The 16,405-nt window shown below is 44.1% G+C and overlaps 1 protein-coding gene across 3 annotated transcripts in view; it reads left to right on the plus strand.

Moving 5' to 3' along the window:
- The window catches only part of TNFRSF11A (TNF receptor superfamily member 11a), a 62,354-nt gene extending 46,999 nt beyond the window's left edge, over nt 1–15,355 (plus strand). For 2 of the 3 annotated variants that reach the window (XM_027118695.1, XM_027118696.1), the window contains exon 10: nt 9,421–12,058. In XM_027118695.1, the coding sequence (XP_026974496.1) occupies nt 9,421–9,761 (341 nt within the window). In that variant the 3' untranslated portion in view covers nt 9,762–12,058. Of the gene's footprint in view, nt 1–9,420; nt 12,059–15,192 lie in introns of those variants that run through there. The other variant, XM_027118698.1, reaches the window with a different exon arrangement.
- The last annotated feature ends 1,050 nt before the right edge of the window (nt 15,356–16,405 follow it).

Consider the following 16,405-nt stretch of genomic DNA (forward strand, 5'->3'; position numbering starts at 1 on the left):
AAAGCAATGCCCTCCATGGCCAGCCCGCCTAACCTGCAGCCTCTTCACCTGCTCACCCACCTAAGTCTGGCCAACGCCAGCCTCAGCCATTTTTAGTGGGAATCTCTCACTTTCCGGCTTCTGCACTGTAACAGGCCTCCCCAGGTGTGGCCACCCTGTCCCCGCACGGTCCCCTTTTCCAGAGCACCCAGCTCCTCCTGACCTTCAAGTCCCAGCTCAAATGCTGCTTCCTAAACCAGGGATGCACGTTGGCTGCCTGGGTGGCCACTCTCCCCTTCCTCAGCAGCCCCTCGTAATTCGTCTTGGCATCTTTCTCACCGAACCCAGCACACTCACACCTTTATCAACAGCCATCTTCAGGCAGCCACGAACAGTTAGTTGGTAGGAATTGCCGTGACCTTCACTACTCCCGATCTTCTAGTCTCTCCCATGGCAGCTTATTCACAGTATAAATGAATAAATGTTCATAAGCTCATTCATTCATTCATTCATTCCTCCATCCATCCAGTCATGAATAACTAAAGGAATAAGAGCCCATACCTTCCTGTTTGTTCCCTAACTCACTCTCAGCCTCCTACCTCTTCGGTCTGTTCAGGGGAGCAGGGGGCCAGGTAGGGGATGGAAGGATGGCCGCTAGCTGTCCTGGGCAGACTTAGGTGTCCTGGGCAGAGGAGGCAGAGATGGCAGAAAAAAGGATGCGCTGGTCCATCCAAGTGGCATAGACGTACCTAGGCTAATGCCTGGGAGCCAAGGGCACTGGAGGATTAGGGTACATGCCTGACTCCCACATCCCCCACCCTTGGTCTCCCATCCCTGGGCCCCACCCCGTCCTGAAATGACTATTCTTGACCATCCACTTCCATCCTGAAAGACAGATAAACGTTCTCTTACCTCAGTTTTCTTCCCCTTCCTCCCCACCCCCTGAGCAAAGGACAGTCCTCTGTTTCTAACTTTCTTCTCTCTCCTGTTGCAATGCCATCCACTAACTTGTGTTTGACTTTTAGCTAAGTATCATAAGGGCAGGTATTAGCTCACAGATTCTATAAGTTAAAAATATTTTTTAATTCAGTTATTTGGTAATAAAATTCAGCATTCATTGATGCTAAAGGTCAATGCATTATTTCAAAATATGAGAAAAATTTGTTCACTATATCTTTTAGTTTAGCCCTACTTCCCTTCCTTCTCTTCTAATTTTGGAAGGGTTTCATTTGTCAGCCATTCTAAGTAATTTTCAAGCATGATTCAGAATGGAACTATTAAATACTGTTTCCCTTCCCATATCATCATAGACCCAGTTTCTTCCAAATGCCTGAAACAGATCTTGCATTTCCATAAAAAGGAAAATCACATGAGAAGCATATGGGTTAAATATAAAATAAGTTTTTAAAAAATTCCAAAAGAACCCAATATAGCCTGGGTAATTTGAGTGGATTTGTGTATATTTTTAGTTCTTTTCCTTGGAAGAAAATCTACATGACAATTGGGTGATATTATTTGCTATAGTTCTTGTGATTTAATATTCATACGTTATACATTTTAAACAACATAATAAGCCTTTGAGAAGACAAGTATGCATTACTTGCTTAAAAAATGTAAATTGTGTCAAGGATTGGGTTCTTAAAGGGAATTTTGTTCTCTCTGCCAGAGAAATAGGGATTCCACGGGGCCTGCTATGCAAAGCAGGGACTTAGCAAACTATAAACATCTTTCTGGTCATGATGAGATACTTACTTCATTTATTCATTGTTTCTGTTGACTTAAAATGCTATTTTTAACTCTCTCAAGTGACCTGAAAATTCTTCCAGGTAAGTCACGTTAAATATTAATGTTAAGCCAACCAACCCATTTTAAATGTTAGAAACTCTTCAGATTTTCTAATTTAATAAAAACCCTCATGTCATGCTAATTCTCAAATCATCCTTTTGGGTAGCCTTCACATAGAAGTCTATCAATCCCCTTGTGTTCAGAGACACATTAAGCCTGTTCTGACATCCTGAAGGTTGCATTTTTATCAATGACATTATAGGTATTAGTTACCAGGTGCTGGCTAAGTGCTTCGTGTAGGTATTACCTTCCCACTTCCTCACAGGAATCCTATGGGCAAGTTCCTCGCCCAGGACCACACAGCGAGTCAGCGATGAAACCATGACTCAGCTCTCTGATTCTGAAGCCTATGCCTTCAACCATGGCACTGTCTCCCCATAAATCAGTGCCAATGTTGCTGATTTCATTTGTTTACCATGCGCTGGAGAATCCTCAGTGTGCTGTAGAATAAGGGCAAACTCGGGCTGGGATCACTGGCTCCTCAGGCTGAGCGCAGGGCAGTGGCCAGGCCAGGCCCAGAAGATTCCATGGGAAGGGGCGCTAGTGTCTGTGCAGGAGGTGATGGCTACTTTGACCTCTGAGTCCCCTTTCTTCTGCCAGTTGTCTCAGGAAGTTACTGTTTTCACTGTCACCGGTTCTTTTGGAAGGAAAGCTCTTTCTTCCACATGCCTCCAACCCCATCTTTTTTTGAAAGTAAAATAAAACTAAAATAAATGCCAGAGGCAGCTTGCTGGGGAAAGCTGGCGGAAAGCCAGCTCCGGAGAGTAGGGAAGAGGGAAGTGACGGGCCTGGCTTTGCTCGTATTCCCAGAGGTCTGTGGACTAATGGGACCTATGAAAGCCTTGAGCCTTCTTAAGGCATCTTGGACAAGCCTCATGCACCCCATCCCTCCCTTTCCACATTCCCCCCTTAACCAGCCACCAGCAAGGGAGAAGGTCTCCCCTGACATCAGAACGTCCTGGGGTTTCCTTGGCTCTCAGTGGAGAGGGCTACCCCTTACGGGCATGTACCAACTGCGGAAACCCCAGCAACCATGCTGATAAGGGGGCCCGCAGCACCCACCTTGCTGACATGGGGTCCTTTTGACTTGCCATCCCAGGGCCTTGCCCTCTCAGGTCCGTTCACACAACCGTGTAAAACCCTCTGAAAGGCAGAAAGCTGATTTCAAGGAACGATTGTTTGTAAACAAGGACAGTTCAGGAGTGAGGCGTAATACAGGGTAAGGATATTACCAGCTCATTCAAAACCTTGACCTACTCTAGTGGTACATTCAACTAGCTGCTGACTTGCACGATGAGAAATGAGATGGTGGGGGATTTGTGTAGAATTACATAGATGAGTGTTCAAACCAGAGACAGTCAGAATGATGGATTATTTCAGCAAAGAAAATAAAAGTTGGTTAGATTGCTAGAGGTAAGTGCCCTTTCAGTCTTCAAGGTATTTTGAAGTCCTTCAACAAGACAGGGATGGAAAGATAACATGACCGCTCAGTACGTTTCCTGAATCTCGTTTCCTGGGGAGTTGCATGAGCACAAACATTACATTCTGGGAGTAATAATGCCAGCATTGCACCTGTGAGAAATTCTGTGCTATTTCCCAAGCATTTTCAAATCCACTGTCTCATCTGACCCTATGCCATCCTGCTGGCTATTCACACATTCATTTATTCATTCATTTATCATATGCCTGCTCTGGGCGGCTGCACGCTGCCAGGCTAGCTGGGCTTGAAAATTGATGCTCATTTCATAAAGAGCAGACCGAGTTGTTAGGTAGTTTGTCCCAACTCCACAGCTAGTGGAGGCGGAGCCAGGGCAGGACCAGAGCTTTCAGGGTCCTGCACTCTCCTCTGTCCCAACCGCATTTCTGTCCCTCCTGTACTCGGGCAGCCACTGAAACCACCACCCTTTTAGTCACCAGTCATGCTCTTCAGAGAGTGAAACACCACTCTAAGCTGCTAAAACCTCTTTGCTATTGAAGTTGAGACAGGTGAGACTAGGATGCCATGGATGTTAGTAGATTACTTGCAGGTGAGTCTGTATTGTGATGAGGCTGGAGAAAGAAGCCTGGACAGTTTTCATCCCTGAAGCCATGTCAGTCAGTAGAGGGGGAAAAAGAAGCAAGCCTGGAATGCTCACATGTGGAGGAACTGCGAGCTGGTGTTTGTAATGCAGCCAGCCTGGCACAGAGGGAGCACGCAGTAAATTCTGGATTTGAGGTGTTCCATCACTATTAGTATTATAATAGTGATCTAGCTTAATCTTAATCTAGCTTCACTTAACCATAGATTAGCCCACATCCCCCTAACCTCTGTAGAGTGACCTGACGGAAGCCGACAGCACACTGATTACTCACAACTAATGGGTCACTCTAGGACACCCCGGACCTTCTGCTCCCGCCCAGAGAATGGCCGCGCTTACTAAAATCCATAGATCTGCCCAGTCTTATGAGTGTGAGCTGATCCTGTTGTGATTTAAAACTTTAACTGTTGCATTAACTGGTTAAAAAAGAAAAAATGAAGTTGATAAGCATGAGAATTATTTCTATGAAACTATTAAGTGCTTCAGGAAGATTCAGAGAATGAGCTGCTAAAATCTTTTTGCTGTTGAAGTTGAGAGGGTGAGGTGATGAAAGGTTGAGGCAATAAAACTCTAGAAGGATTCTGCACTTACACTGCTTGGCAGCTGGCTTGGTTCTCATTTCACTTTAAAGAAACCAAAACGAGATCGGAGGCAAAGCCTGACAGGTATAACTGATACAGTCAGCAGACCTTTTCTCAAAGGGACAAGCCTCAGTTCTCTATCAGAAAGTGGGTGTTGAAAGTTTTATAGCAGGTGGCAAGTGGCTTGAACACCAGGGAAACATATCATAGAGTCCACGTTTTAGGAGCACCGGTGGGTAGCCTCTGCAACTCAGAGTTTTACCGAACGTTGAGTTCTTTATCAGTAGAGAAAATTAGATCGGCAAATGTGTCTGCAATATTGAAACATGTCCAACTTATAAGATGTTACCTCCAAAAATAGTAGCATTAAATTAGAGTATCAGTGAGGGGGGGAGGGGGAAACAGAGCAGCACTCCTTATAGCTGTCTGCCATCTGCTACAAAGTTTCCAGAGCCCAGTGAAAAGTGAATATATGAAGCCCCTTGTGCAAAAATTAGTAAGAATTTCAAGATGATGACAACAGAACATTAAACAAACACGGGCCCTGTGCGACTGCACAAGTCACATGCCCCTGAAGATGGCTCTGCTGTCACTTACTGTTACTGGCAAATTAGTAGAGCTTTTGAAAGTTTTGTCTGTATCAGTTTACTACTCTCATAAAAGTCAGTGTGAATGGAACAGACTTGGACTTGATCGAAGGTAGTTTTCGTCATTAATTGTACTTTCGATGAAGAAACACATGAAGAATAAAATTGAGAATCTCATACTCTTTCTAGGTAGCTTTTCTTTACATCCTATTCGTCAGGAGTTGAAAGGCCTTCTTTTGGTCCTCCCCTCCCTACTGTGCCCCCCGCAAGGATAGTATTCTTGATCCAGTCTGTGGATCGAAGAATTATGAAATGTTTAAATATATTACTTAGGAAAAAGGGTTTGAGTTCCATTTTGGAAAAAAAAATAGAAAATAAGGATATCGATTCTATAGAATATATCAAAAATATATTGTTGACCATGAGGTAAAGGCATGGAATGAAATTTCTTTTTTTTTTTTTTTGGTTTTTTGGCTGCATGGCATGTGGGATCTTAGTTCCCTGATCAGGGATCAAACCCATGCCCCTTATGTTGGAAGCGTGGAGTCTTAACCACTGGACTGCCAGGGAAGTCCCCTGGAATGAAATTCTTAAGAAGAAAAGTTTAACACAAAATCTTGATGTGTAAGATAATGGTTAAAAAAAAAAAAGCGTTTTTATCTGAGTTCAGACAAACTGATGATTCTGATGAGGAAGGTAAACAACAATGGAGTCATGATGATGATTTGTTGGAAAATAAAATTTTAAATGATGGAGAAATTATATATACCATGACATAAACAGATAAATCCATATGAAGAGGACAAAAAAGATATTAAATTCAAGACCATAAATCAATCACGCAGTGGCTAGCACTGCCCTGTGTGTAGGTTTACAAGATACTGAGAAACAACAGAACCATGTTGTTCTTCAATATTGTAGTAATAAAAAGCTAAAGGAATTATACCAAGAAAAAAATCATACTTTAAAGCAACTTAAATTTGCTGCTCTTATTAAATAACCATGGTGTTTTTTTATTTTTAAACAGTACATTTTAAATTGGAATATGGTTTATGATACACACATATTATTTTTGATTTCTCACTTTGACTTCTTCTGTTAACTAGTGATCCCTCAACTAGGAAGACTTCTCCTGTGTTAGTTATTACGCTCATTCATGCTGCTGCTGCTACAGTAGAGACCTTATATCAGCTCTCAGTTAGCAGTTGTTGAGTTACTTGAAAAAGTCATTTACAAGTTCACCTCTTCAACATCTTTTGAAACTTAAAACATATAACTTGCATTCACACATTGATTTTTTAGTATAGGGACATATGTGTTGGCTGCATATAGTTTCCTGAGCCTTTTTCACGTTAACCACACCATCTTAACTTCCAGGCATAGCAAGTCTGAATGCAAACTCCTTCTGCATTTTTAAAGTCTTTTTCACTTTTTCTTTTAACAGCTGCCTTGTCCACGCCACCACACACCAGTCCAGCAGCTTGCTGATGTCTTTTGTTTTGCGTTTAGTGGCTCACATTTATTTGGGTCCTTGCAAAGCATTCAGTTTTCTTAGAAACATTTGCCTTTTTTTCACACTTACTTACATTTCGCAACTTTACATAAACCTTGGAGATATTGCAGGTTCAGTTCCAGACCACCGCAATAAAGCAAACACCACAATAAAGTGAGTCACACGAATTTTTTTGGTTTCCCAGTGCATATAAAGTTATGTTTACACCATACTGTAGTCTATTAAGTGTGCAATGGCATGTCTAAAAAAATAATGTACATACTCAGTTTAAAAATACTTTATTGCCGGGCTTCCCTGGTGGCGCAGTGGTTGAGAGTCCGCCTGCCGATGCAGGGGACACGGGTTCGTGCCCCGGTCCGGGAAGATCCCATGTGCTGCAGAGCGGCTGGGCCCGTGAGCCATGGCCGCTGAGCCTGCGCATCCGGAGCCTGTGCTCCGCAACGGGAGAGGCCCGCATACCGCAAAAAAAACAAACAAACAACTTTATTGCCAAAAATGCTAACCATCATCTGACAATGCAGGGTTGCCACAGACCTTCAACTTGTAAAAAACGCAGTATTTTCAAAGCACAATAAACCCAAGAGCAAGAAGACAAGGTACACTTGTATTTCATTAGATTTCCTAATAGGTTCAACTAGTTAAAAACAGACTTAAGAACTAACTTGGTAACTGGTGAGAGCAGAAAGACATAGGCATAATAGAGAGTAGACCTGTAGCATAGAGTATGCTCGATGTTATGAACACCTATGTTTTTTAAAAATTTTTATTTTATATTGGAGGATAGTTGATTCACAATGTTGTGTTAGTTTCAGGTGTACAGCAAAGTGATTCAGTTATACATATACATATATCTATTCTTTTTCAAATTCTTTCCCAATTTAGGTTATTGCGAACGTTGAGTAGAGTTACATATGCTATACGGGTCTCTGTTGGCTATCTATTTTAAATATAGTAGTGTGTATATGTCAATCCCAAACCCCCAATTTATCCCCCTCTCCACCTTTCCCCTTTGGTAACCTTAAGTTTGTTTTCTAAGTCTATGAGTCTATTTCTGTTTTGTAAACAAGTTCATTTAACTTCACTTAGTATGATAATCTCTAGGTCCATCCATGTTGCTGCAAATGGCATTATTTCATTCTTTTTAATGGCTGAGTAATATTCCATTGTATATATGTACCACAATGGATTTTCTTTATCCATTCATCTGTTGATGGACATTTAGGTTGTTTCCATGTCTTGGCTCTTGTAAACAGCACTGCAATGAACATTGGGGTGCATGTATCCTTTCCAACCATAGTTTTCTCTGGATATATGCCCAGGAATGGGATTGTGGGATCATGTCTGTGTATTTTAGAGGGAATGGAGAACATGGGTCAATCTGACTAGTTAGTGAATGGAATACTAGCTGTACTTGCCCAAGTCGCTTGGGGGAATTAATAGGCAAATAAATCCCTGCCACCACCCATCTAGGAACACCCCCAATACAACTGCCAACGGGAGAAGGAGTGTGAGTCACAAATCCTCCCTTGTGACTTTCAACTTGTTGCTCATATTTGAAATCTCTATTTTCATTGAAATCCCTGTAATGGGCCACTGTGCTTGTCTCAGGATCTCTGAAGGTACCCTGTGGGTGCAGGGAAGGCTCCTGGTATTTCCTGTATGCTGTTGGTATTTCAGTGAGACCATCCAAAATATGCCTTCCACATTTGGGAGAAATCTCTTCATGGAGAGTAATGACAGAAACGATTTTATTTGTGTAAGTTATTATTAAGCTTTGTCACAACAGAGAAGAAAAAAAAAAAAGATGAGGTTAATAGTGAGGCACTGTTTTTATGTTCACCTTCCCTGGTCAGACTGAAAGATTCTGCTGGTGATGCTGAGTGTTGGGGCATTTCTGCATCTGCTTGGTTTGTGGCATTTATTTTCACCTGGGTCATTTGTAGAGCATCAGTCTTTGACATAGGAGAATAAGAGGTAGTAGGTTTCCTAACATTTGTTGAACTTTGTTTTTCAAAAGGCCCACTAATTAAAGACTGGCTAAATCCAGTCACCCACAAAAAGTGATGACAGAACCCCCTGAGGACAAAACACCTCCCAGGGATCGAAGGGAAGAGTGATTTGTAAGATTGTTTTTGTTTGGTTGGTTGGCTTTTCTCCATTTTAGTCTTGTGAATCTCTCTTTTTTCTAGGAGTTTGAAAAAATGTTAAGGAAATTAATTTCTGCTAAATACTGAGCCCGGGTGGCCCCATGGCCCACCAGGGCTGAGCTTAGGGACCTCTCCAGGGAGGGTGAAAAGATGTGAAAGAGTCTGGTCAGAGAGGAGGCTGGGCTGCGGTGGGCTCCAGGGTCCTAACAGGCCGCAACCTTCGCTCCAGCCTTTGCTTCCCTTCCTGATGCATTTGACCATTGCTGAACCATTGGCTGTGTTTGCTGCGTTATCCATCACGTGCGCACACCCTTTTGCAACATCTGAATCCCGTCTGTGATTCTGCGATGCGGGCGGGCTCTCCTGCCAGTGTCCCCCGAGGTCATTGTGGCCAACGACAAAACCTGAGGATGGCCCACTGTCTTGCTTCTCTTCCCTCGTCTTCTTTCTCTCTCCCTCCCTTTTTCCTTCCTCCACCTCAGTCAGGCCCGGTGAGACGGCAAAGGAAGGAACCACGGGGAGTGCCCCATGCATTTTAGGGGACGGGTGGGTGAGGAAGGGCCGCCCGTGAGAGGGCCGGGGCGCCAGCGCCCCTCCATGCATTGGGAAACTTTCCTCTCACAAGACCAAGTTCTCGCCCAGAACTGATGACTCACCCTCTGCGTGTTCTCTCTTCCTCTCCCCTTGTAGGAAATGTGACTGGAAACAGTAACTCCACGTTTATTTCCAGCGGGCAGGTGATGAATTTCAAGGGCGACATCATCGTGGTCTACGTCAGTCAGAACTCGCAGGAGGGTCCGGCGGGGCCGGGCGGCTGCGCGGGGGAGCCGGTGGGCCGCCCGGTGCAGGAGGAGAGCCCGCCGTGCTGCGACTCGTTCGCCGGCCTCGGGCCGCGCTTCCCGGACACGTGCGCCGGCCTCGAGGTGGGCCCGGGGCTGCAGGAGCGAGGCGCCCCCGGGCCCGACAAGACCTCGCGGCCGGTGCAGGAGCAGGGGGAAGCCGAGGCCGGCGCGCCCGAGACGCGGCGCTGAGCAGCCGAGAACCCGCTGCGGTTGCAGCCGGGCGGGCGCGGAGCTGCGGGCCTTCCAGCCCGCCCTCCGCGCCGCGCACATCGGGAGCCGCGTCCCCAGCTGACGACGCCGCCGCGCACCCGTGCCTGGGCGGGGCTGAGGGCGGGGCCTGGGATGGGGCGGGGCCGTGGCCCCAGAGGTGTGCCGTTGAGCCCCTCCGTTCGGTACACCTGCGTCAAATGACCGGACGTTCTTTATCCATCTTGTTCTAAATAGAATCGGGGACTTTAAAAACAAACAAGCAAACAGAAGTACATTTGTTATTACTACTCACTTCCATCCACGGTCACGTGTCTACTAATTGCACAGGTACACGTTGCTCTCTTCTGTTACTCCACTTTTTACCTCCTTCTAGTTTTTCTTCTTCCGCTTTCACCTTCCACTATTAGTTCGTCAGTAGTTTGTCTCTTTACGACATCTGTTTTTAATGGCCGTCCTGTTCTATTTGGATCTGTATCCCTTCCCCCACCCCGTCCTCCATGTTTGATATTTGTATTTCACTGTCTCTCATAACGTTTCTCTTGATACTGTCCGCCCTTTTTTCTTTTTACTATTTAACGATTTTCTTGAAAGGTCTCCTAAGGGTGATGGTCTTCTTTATATGTTTTCTTTTGGTCCCTTCTCACAAGTAGATGACTGTGTTTTGGTGATGGCGGGGGCGGGGAGAGGTGAGGAGTCTGTAGTAAGCACTTTTGGAAGAAGGCTAGAAATGTGAAGCCTGGGGGGAGGCTCAGAGAACAAGAAGAGGGACTTTTAGCTTTCGAAAACTTTTCTGAGTTCTCAGTTTTCTAAAGGAAGGAAAAGGGGAAATCCCATTTTCACCCTGAATGTTTTTTAAGTTTGTGTCAATTTCTAGGCAGCACTAGGTTGCAATTCGTGACTGCCTCCTTTACTCCATCTCAAAATGGTTCATTTCCCGCGGGTGAATGTAGTACCCTTCCCAGCAGAGGCAGTCAGGTACTTGGGAAACTAAATCTCAAAAATCCAAGTTGCTGCACTTGGCATTCTTATTCTTGATGTGTCCCTGGAAAAGGTGTGGAAAATGAGTAGGACATGGGATGGCCTGCACACACGGTGAAAGGAAGGTGCCAGGAAAGTTCAAGAAAGGAAGAATAAAGTTGTGCATTTGTTTTCTTTCTAAACAAGAATAGCATAAATGTGTTTAGGCAGTAGGCACCATTTTCTTCCTAAAAAATCGTGTATCTGTAATTTAGCCTTGTAGAAGTGGAAAACATTCTTATTATTTTCCATGCGTTTACATTAAAAACCCAAATCCTTATATTGTGAACTTAAGAAAACTTATCATAGAGGTGCTTTTCTCTTAGCATCAGTGCTCTTGTGAGGAAACATACAATGTGAGTCAGAGTGAAAGGAATTACCTAGGATGTTTCATCTGTTGTGGCCAGTGAGCATTTGTTCTCCTCAAATACTAAAGTTAAAATATCTAAGCACATTAAAATTAATTTTGCAGATCTGGTTGGTTTTAAGAGTGGTGATAGCAGTCACTGTCCAGACTTTAATGGCCACAAATGCCCAGCTGAAGGGAATGAATGATCGTTGATCACTGGTTTCTCCCTGTCGGTTGCAGGTCTCTTGGAAATGCTAGAATAGTAGCCATCAATTATGACTTTTAATGGAGAAGCAGAGGTGGTTCTATAATTTATGGGGCTTCTTAGCTGACAAGAAAAACTGCAGGAAATAACTGTGTTGCCAGGATGATCCGTTGGTGGGAATTTACTGTCTGTGCTGCCCTTTTAGTTCACATCCATCCAAAGAGAGATGTTATAAAAATGGAAGAAGCCATTAAACCTTTTGACATATTAAACAAAGTATAGTTCACAAAAGAGAAGGCTGAGCTAAAGGCCCAAGTTTCTACTGTGACTGTCATCATCTCACTAATACTTTCCTTTTCTTTCCTATAAAAAGGCACTAATTTTTGACATTTTCCCAAACTAGAGATAACATAAGGATGCTACAGTGAATGTTAAAGTATTTTGAGATCCTTAAATAAAAGGTGCTAAATAAATACATAAGAATCTACTTTCAGAAAAAGGTAGTATTCTTTCCCATGCAGATCCCTACTAATTCTATATTGATCCAAAGACAATTAAATGATAGGAGGTATATAGCAAATATAGGTCTGTGTCTGTGTATTATAGAGATGTATATGACAAATGTAAACAGAATGAAATGAAGACAATAATGAAAAACTGGGGAATGTGATAAAGAGATTATTAAACATATTTGATGATAAAAAATTTTTTTCACGGCTTGTTTAAACAAAACTTTTTGTGAAATAATGATCTGACTTCTTTCTGATCTTTATGATGTGCTGTGGTATCAAATGTTGGTTATATGGTGTCATTGGTGGAAACCTCAACAAGAGTTGGGACAGAAAGTGCCTTTTTTTAATAATATATCTACCATTGATCTCATAAGTAAAATTCTTTAAAATGTAGGTTGGCTAGGCAGTGAAAGAGTTGAAACGGAAATGGAGTCTAGTGTTTTCTACCCACACGTAATTCAGCTATCAGAAGTAGGAAGAATTAATTTCTTCTCTCTGCCTGCAAGCACAAAGAGTAGTTTGAATGTGAGATATTGGAACCTTCCTATGGCAAAGGAAAAGAGGGCTCTTGCTGTGTAACAAGCTACCCCAAAACTCAGTGGTTTAAAACAATCACCATTGATTTAGCTCCCAGCCCTGTGGGTTGGCTCAGCTTGGTTGGTTCATTAGGCCTGGAGGAGCCCAGCTGGGCTTGCTGACCTGCGTGCAGTCTGCAAGCTGACTGGCTTGGGGAAGGCTGGCTGGACTGAACCCTGTGCACGCGGTCCCTCATCCTCCCAGCAGGTTGCCCTGGCCTTCTTCTCATGGTGGTGCCTGGGTTCTGAGAGCAAACAAAACCATATCAGGCTTTTTGAGACCTAGGCTTGAACTGGTGTGCTGTCATTTCTGCCACATTCTGTTGGCCAAAGTAAGACACAGGGTAGCCAGATTGAAGGGGTGAGTACACAGAGTTGCAGGGTGACACTGAGAGAGTGGTAGATACAAGGAGGGGAGAATGGGGCCCTTTTGCCATCTCCATCACAGGAACATTGTTCATAATCAAATGGTGCTGGGGAGAGTGCAGCTGGGAGCAGGAGAGGAACGTTTCCTAGCCCCCAGTAAGTGCTTCCTTCTCTGGTGACCAGATGCCTTTGATGCAGAGTACAGTCAGTTCCTACAAATGAGTACTGAGGTTCCTTCCAAAGCCAAACATCCATGATGAGGGAACTGGGTCTGTGGTACTATTGCATTCCATTGGCACAGATCGTGGAAAAGTGACGATTTGTAAAATCAAGAAAACTGGTGAGACACTTTGGGTAGAAGAACCTGCTACATAAACAGATAAACGATGTCGTGTTCACCCTTTAGGCTGATTCAACAAACAAACTCTTTATGGTTGGGTACTGGGCAAAAGGGTGAGCTTGAGCAGAAGTACTGTCTTTGGTGGAAGAGGCATAATTTTGACATGTTTGCCCTTTGACCGTCTCTGATGGCACATGACTCTCCTTGGCCATCTGCTTTGGGGAGCTCTGGGGTGCTCTGGGCATGAGTTGCATAACCTTTTGTGCGAAAGGGTAAATCATTCAAAGTCCTAAACATTCGGTTGGTGAGTCGTCATTTTTATTTAATGTGCTTTTGCTGCTTGGGCCCCGAGCATCCTTGAGAAAGGAGATGAAGATAGCTGCAGAGTCCCAGGGAGTCTGGGATGTCCTAGATTTCTGGGGAAGACTGTGGACATTGCTGTGCTCCAGGGCATAAGGATGGGTTATCTGTGGAATTCCTGACTCCCCAGGGCTATGCTGGTGAAGAGACTACTTTGCAACTACTAAAGCCTTTCCAAAAATAGGTGGGTAGGACTTCCCTGCTAGCACAGTGGTTAAGAATCTGCCTGCCAATGCAGGGGACACGGGTCCGAGCCCTGGTCTGGGAAGATCCCACATGCCGTGGTGCAGCTAAGCCTGTGCGCCACAACTACTGAGCCTGCGCTCTACAGCTCGCGAGCCACAACTACTGAGCCTACATGCTACAACTACTGAGCCCGCGTGCCACAACTACTGAAGCCCGTGCACCTAGAGCCCATGCTCCGCAACAAAAGAAGCCACTGCAGTGAGAAGCCCGCGCCCCACAACGAAGAGTAGCCCCCACTCGCCACAACTAGACAAAGCCCACGTGCAGCAACAAAGACCCAATGCAGCCAAAAATAAATAAATAAATAAATTTATTTTAAAAAAAATAGGTGGGTATCTGAAATTGAGCAGGGGTGGGGTCAGCAGTGGGCACAAGCTTGTAAGGTGGTATCACTGAAGCCAAGCTCAGAAGTGCAGGGGAGCCACATATTCTGGAAACCCTGGACCAGTGCTCCCATGGCAGCTCCTGCTATGGAGCTGAATTAATATAATGAAATGGGTTATTGCTTCCTTCATAGCTTTATTTAATTTAAAAGAATTCCTTAACCCTTTCAGCCTACATTATGGCTTGATATCACTGTTTATAGTGAAAATTTCTCTAAAAACCTTTTTGTATAGAAATAGCTATATTTATAATTTAGACTCTTTAAATATTATAGCATAATACCCTTGAGATCCATCCAAGTTATTGGGTACATCAGCAGTTAGTTCATTTTTATTGCTGAGTAGTATTCTGTTGTATGGACGTACCACCGCTTATTCACCCACACTTGGATTCTTTCCGGCTTGAGGCAATTACAAATAAAGCTGCTATAACAATTTGTGTGGACATGTGTTTTCATTTCTCTTGGGTAAATACCCAGGTGTGGAATTGTGGGATCATATGGTAAATATATATTTAACTCTATAAGAAACTGAAATTATTTTCCAAAGTGGCTGTACCATTTTACATTCCCTTCATTTCATCAGCAGTGAAGGAGAGTTCCAGTTGCTCCATATCCTTAGCAGCACTCGGTAGCATCAGTTGTTGATTTATTTTAATTTTAGCTGTTCTAATAGATGTCATTGTGACTTTAACTGAGCATCTTTTCATATGTTTATTTGGCCATCTTTATCTCTTATTTGGTGAAGTGTGTGTTTGAATCTTTTGCCTATATTTTAATTGGTTTGGTTATTTTCTTATTGTGTTTTGAAAGTTCTTTATATATTCTGAATATGAGAATATATAGGTTTTTAGGGCCTTTTATTTCAATGACAAAGAAACCATGGAAAAATACATATTTAAAGCTTTTAGAGCATTCTGAAAGTATATTTAATACCGTTAGTAAAAAAGTAAAGATGTCGCAATTTTTCATTTTATTAAAAAATTAAGGTTCAGGATATGTATAGCAGTAACATTTTTTCAGAGTAAATGTTTCTACAATAAAACCTCTCTTCACAGTGGGACTCGCAGTGGCAGGGCCCAGAGCCGTCGCTTGCTCTGTGGGCTGCTATGTCCTATAAGGCTTTATGGACTACATCAGTCACGCTTCTAGGGAGCACATTCACCCATGGAAACTGTGAGTTTTGTGTTTTACATGCTGGTATAAATGTCTTTATTTGGTTGGAAACGTGGAATGTTTTTCTACTGATATTTTCTGATTTCGTCATTTTATATATTAATAATATTATAATAATGAGGTGCTGGGAGAGGGAAACCATGAAAACAAACTCCAAATGCCACCGTCACCTATGTCTGGAAATAGAGGGAGCTGGTAGCCATGGGATAGACTTTGTTATCATGGGAAAGGTTGTTTGGTCTTATGAAGTTAAGGCCAGTTGGTATCTGTTGGCTGGAGTGTGATGGGATCCGTTGTGCCCTGACAGAAATGCTCCACAGTTGCCCTTGGTCTGCAGAACTAGTGGAGGGGAGGGGAGTAAGGCCGGGCTGCATGGAGACGTTCCACACTCAGGAGCTCTGGGAAGGGCTAGGAGCATCCATGTGGGGTCCCCTGGGAGAAAGGACACCAAGGGCTCTGAGGAGTATTGGGCTGGTGCTGAACAGCTGGGGCTGACAGGTGGACACTCCTGCAGGCCCAGCCACGTCCCACTCAGCTCTGGGGACAGTGGCTGAGCGTGAGCGAGGTAAGTCCAACATTATCCCTGGAGGCTCTCCTCCCCTCAACAGCACACAAGTATCTATAAGTGTGGGGCAGTGCTCGACGGTGACCAGAGGCCGTGACAGACCACACCTGAGCTCACTAGCTTTTCTCATCTTCTCTGGGGTATTTGGAAGGAGACCAGTTCCCCTTTGGACCAAGTAAGACCTTGGGGTTCTTGGATGCCTGGATGGAGAGGCTCTACCTGTGAGCTGTTTGACACATGGGGGCTCCAGCAATTAATAGGAAAGAGAAAAGAGGTGCAGCTGTGTTTATACTTGCAGCTGGTGAAGCAGGCATGCCAGAGATGGACAGATAATGGAAAAGAGGAATCAGGACTTTATGAATTTGACCACAACTACCCCAAAGAGATCAGAACCTTTCACATGGACTCCACAGCCCCCGGCCCTCCAGGTTCATCCCACACCGCCCTCCTCCATTCCAGCTGCACTGGTCTCCCAGTGCACACGCTGCAGAATGGTGCAGTCAGAGAAAATAGCATGTGCGAAGGGGTAG

The sequence above is a fragment of the Aethalodelphis obliquidens genome, unplaced genomic scaffold, assembly GCF_003676395.1.
Source record: "Aethalodelphis obliquidens isolate GAN/ISIS:26980383/991018 unplaced genomic scaffold, ASM367639v1 scaffold19, whole genome shotgun sequence".
NCBI lineage: Eukaryota > Metazoa > Chordata > Mammalia > Artiodactyla > Delphinidae > Aethalodelphis > Aethalodelphis obliquidens.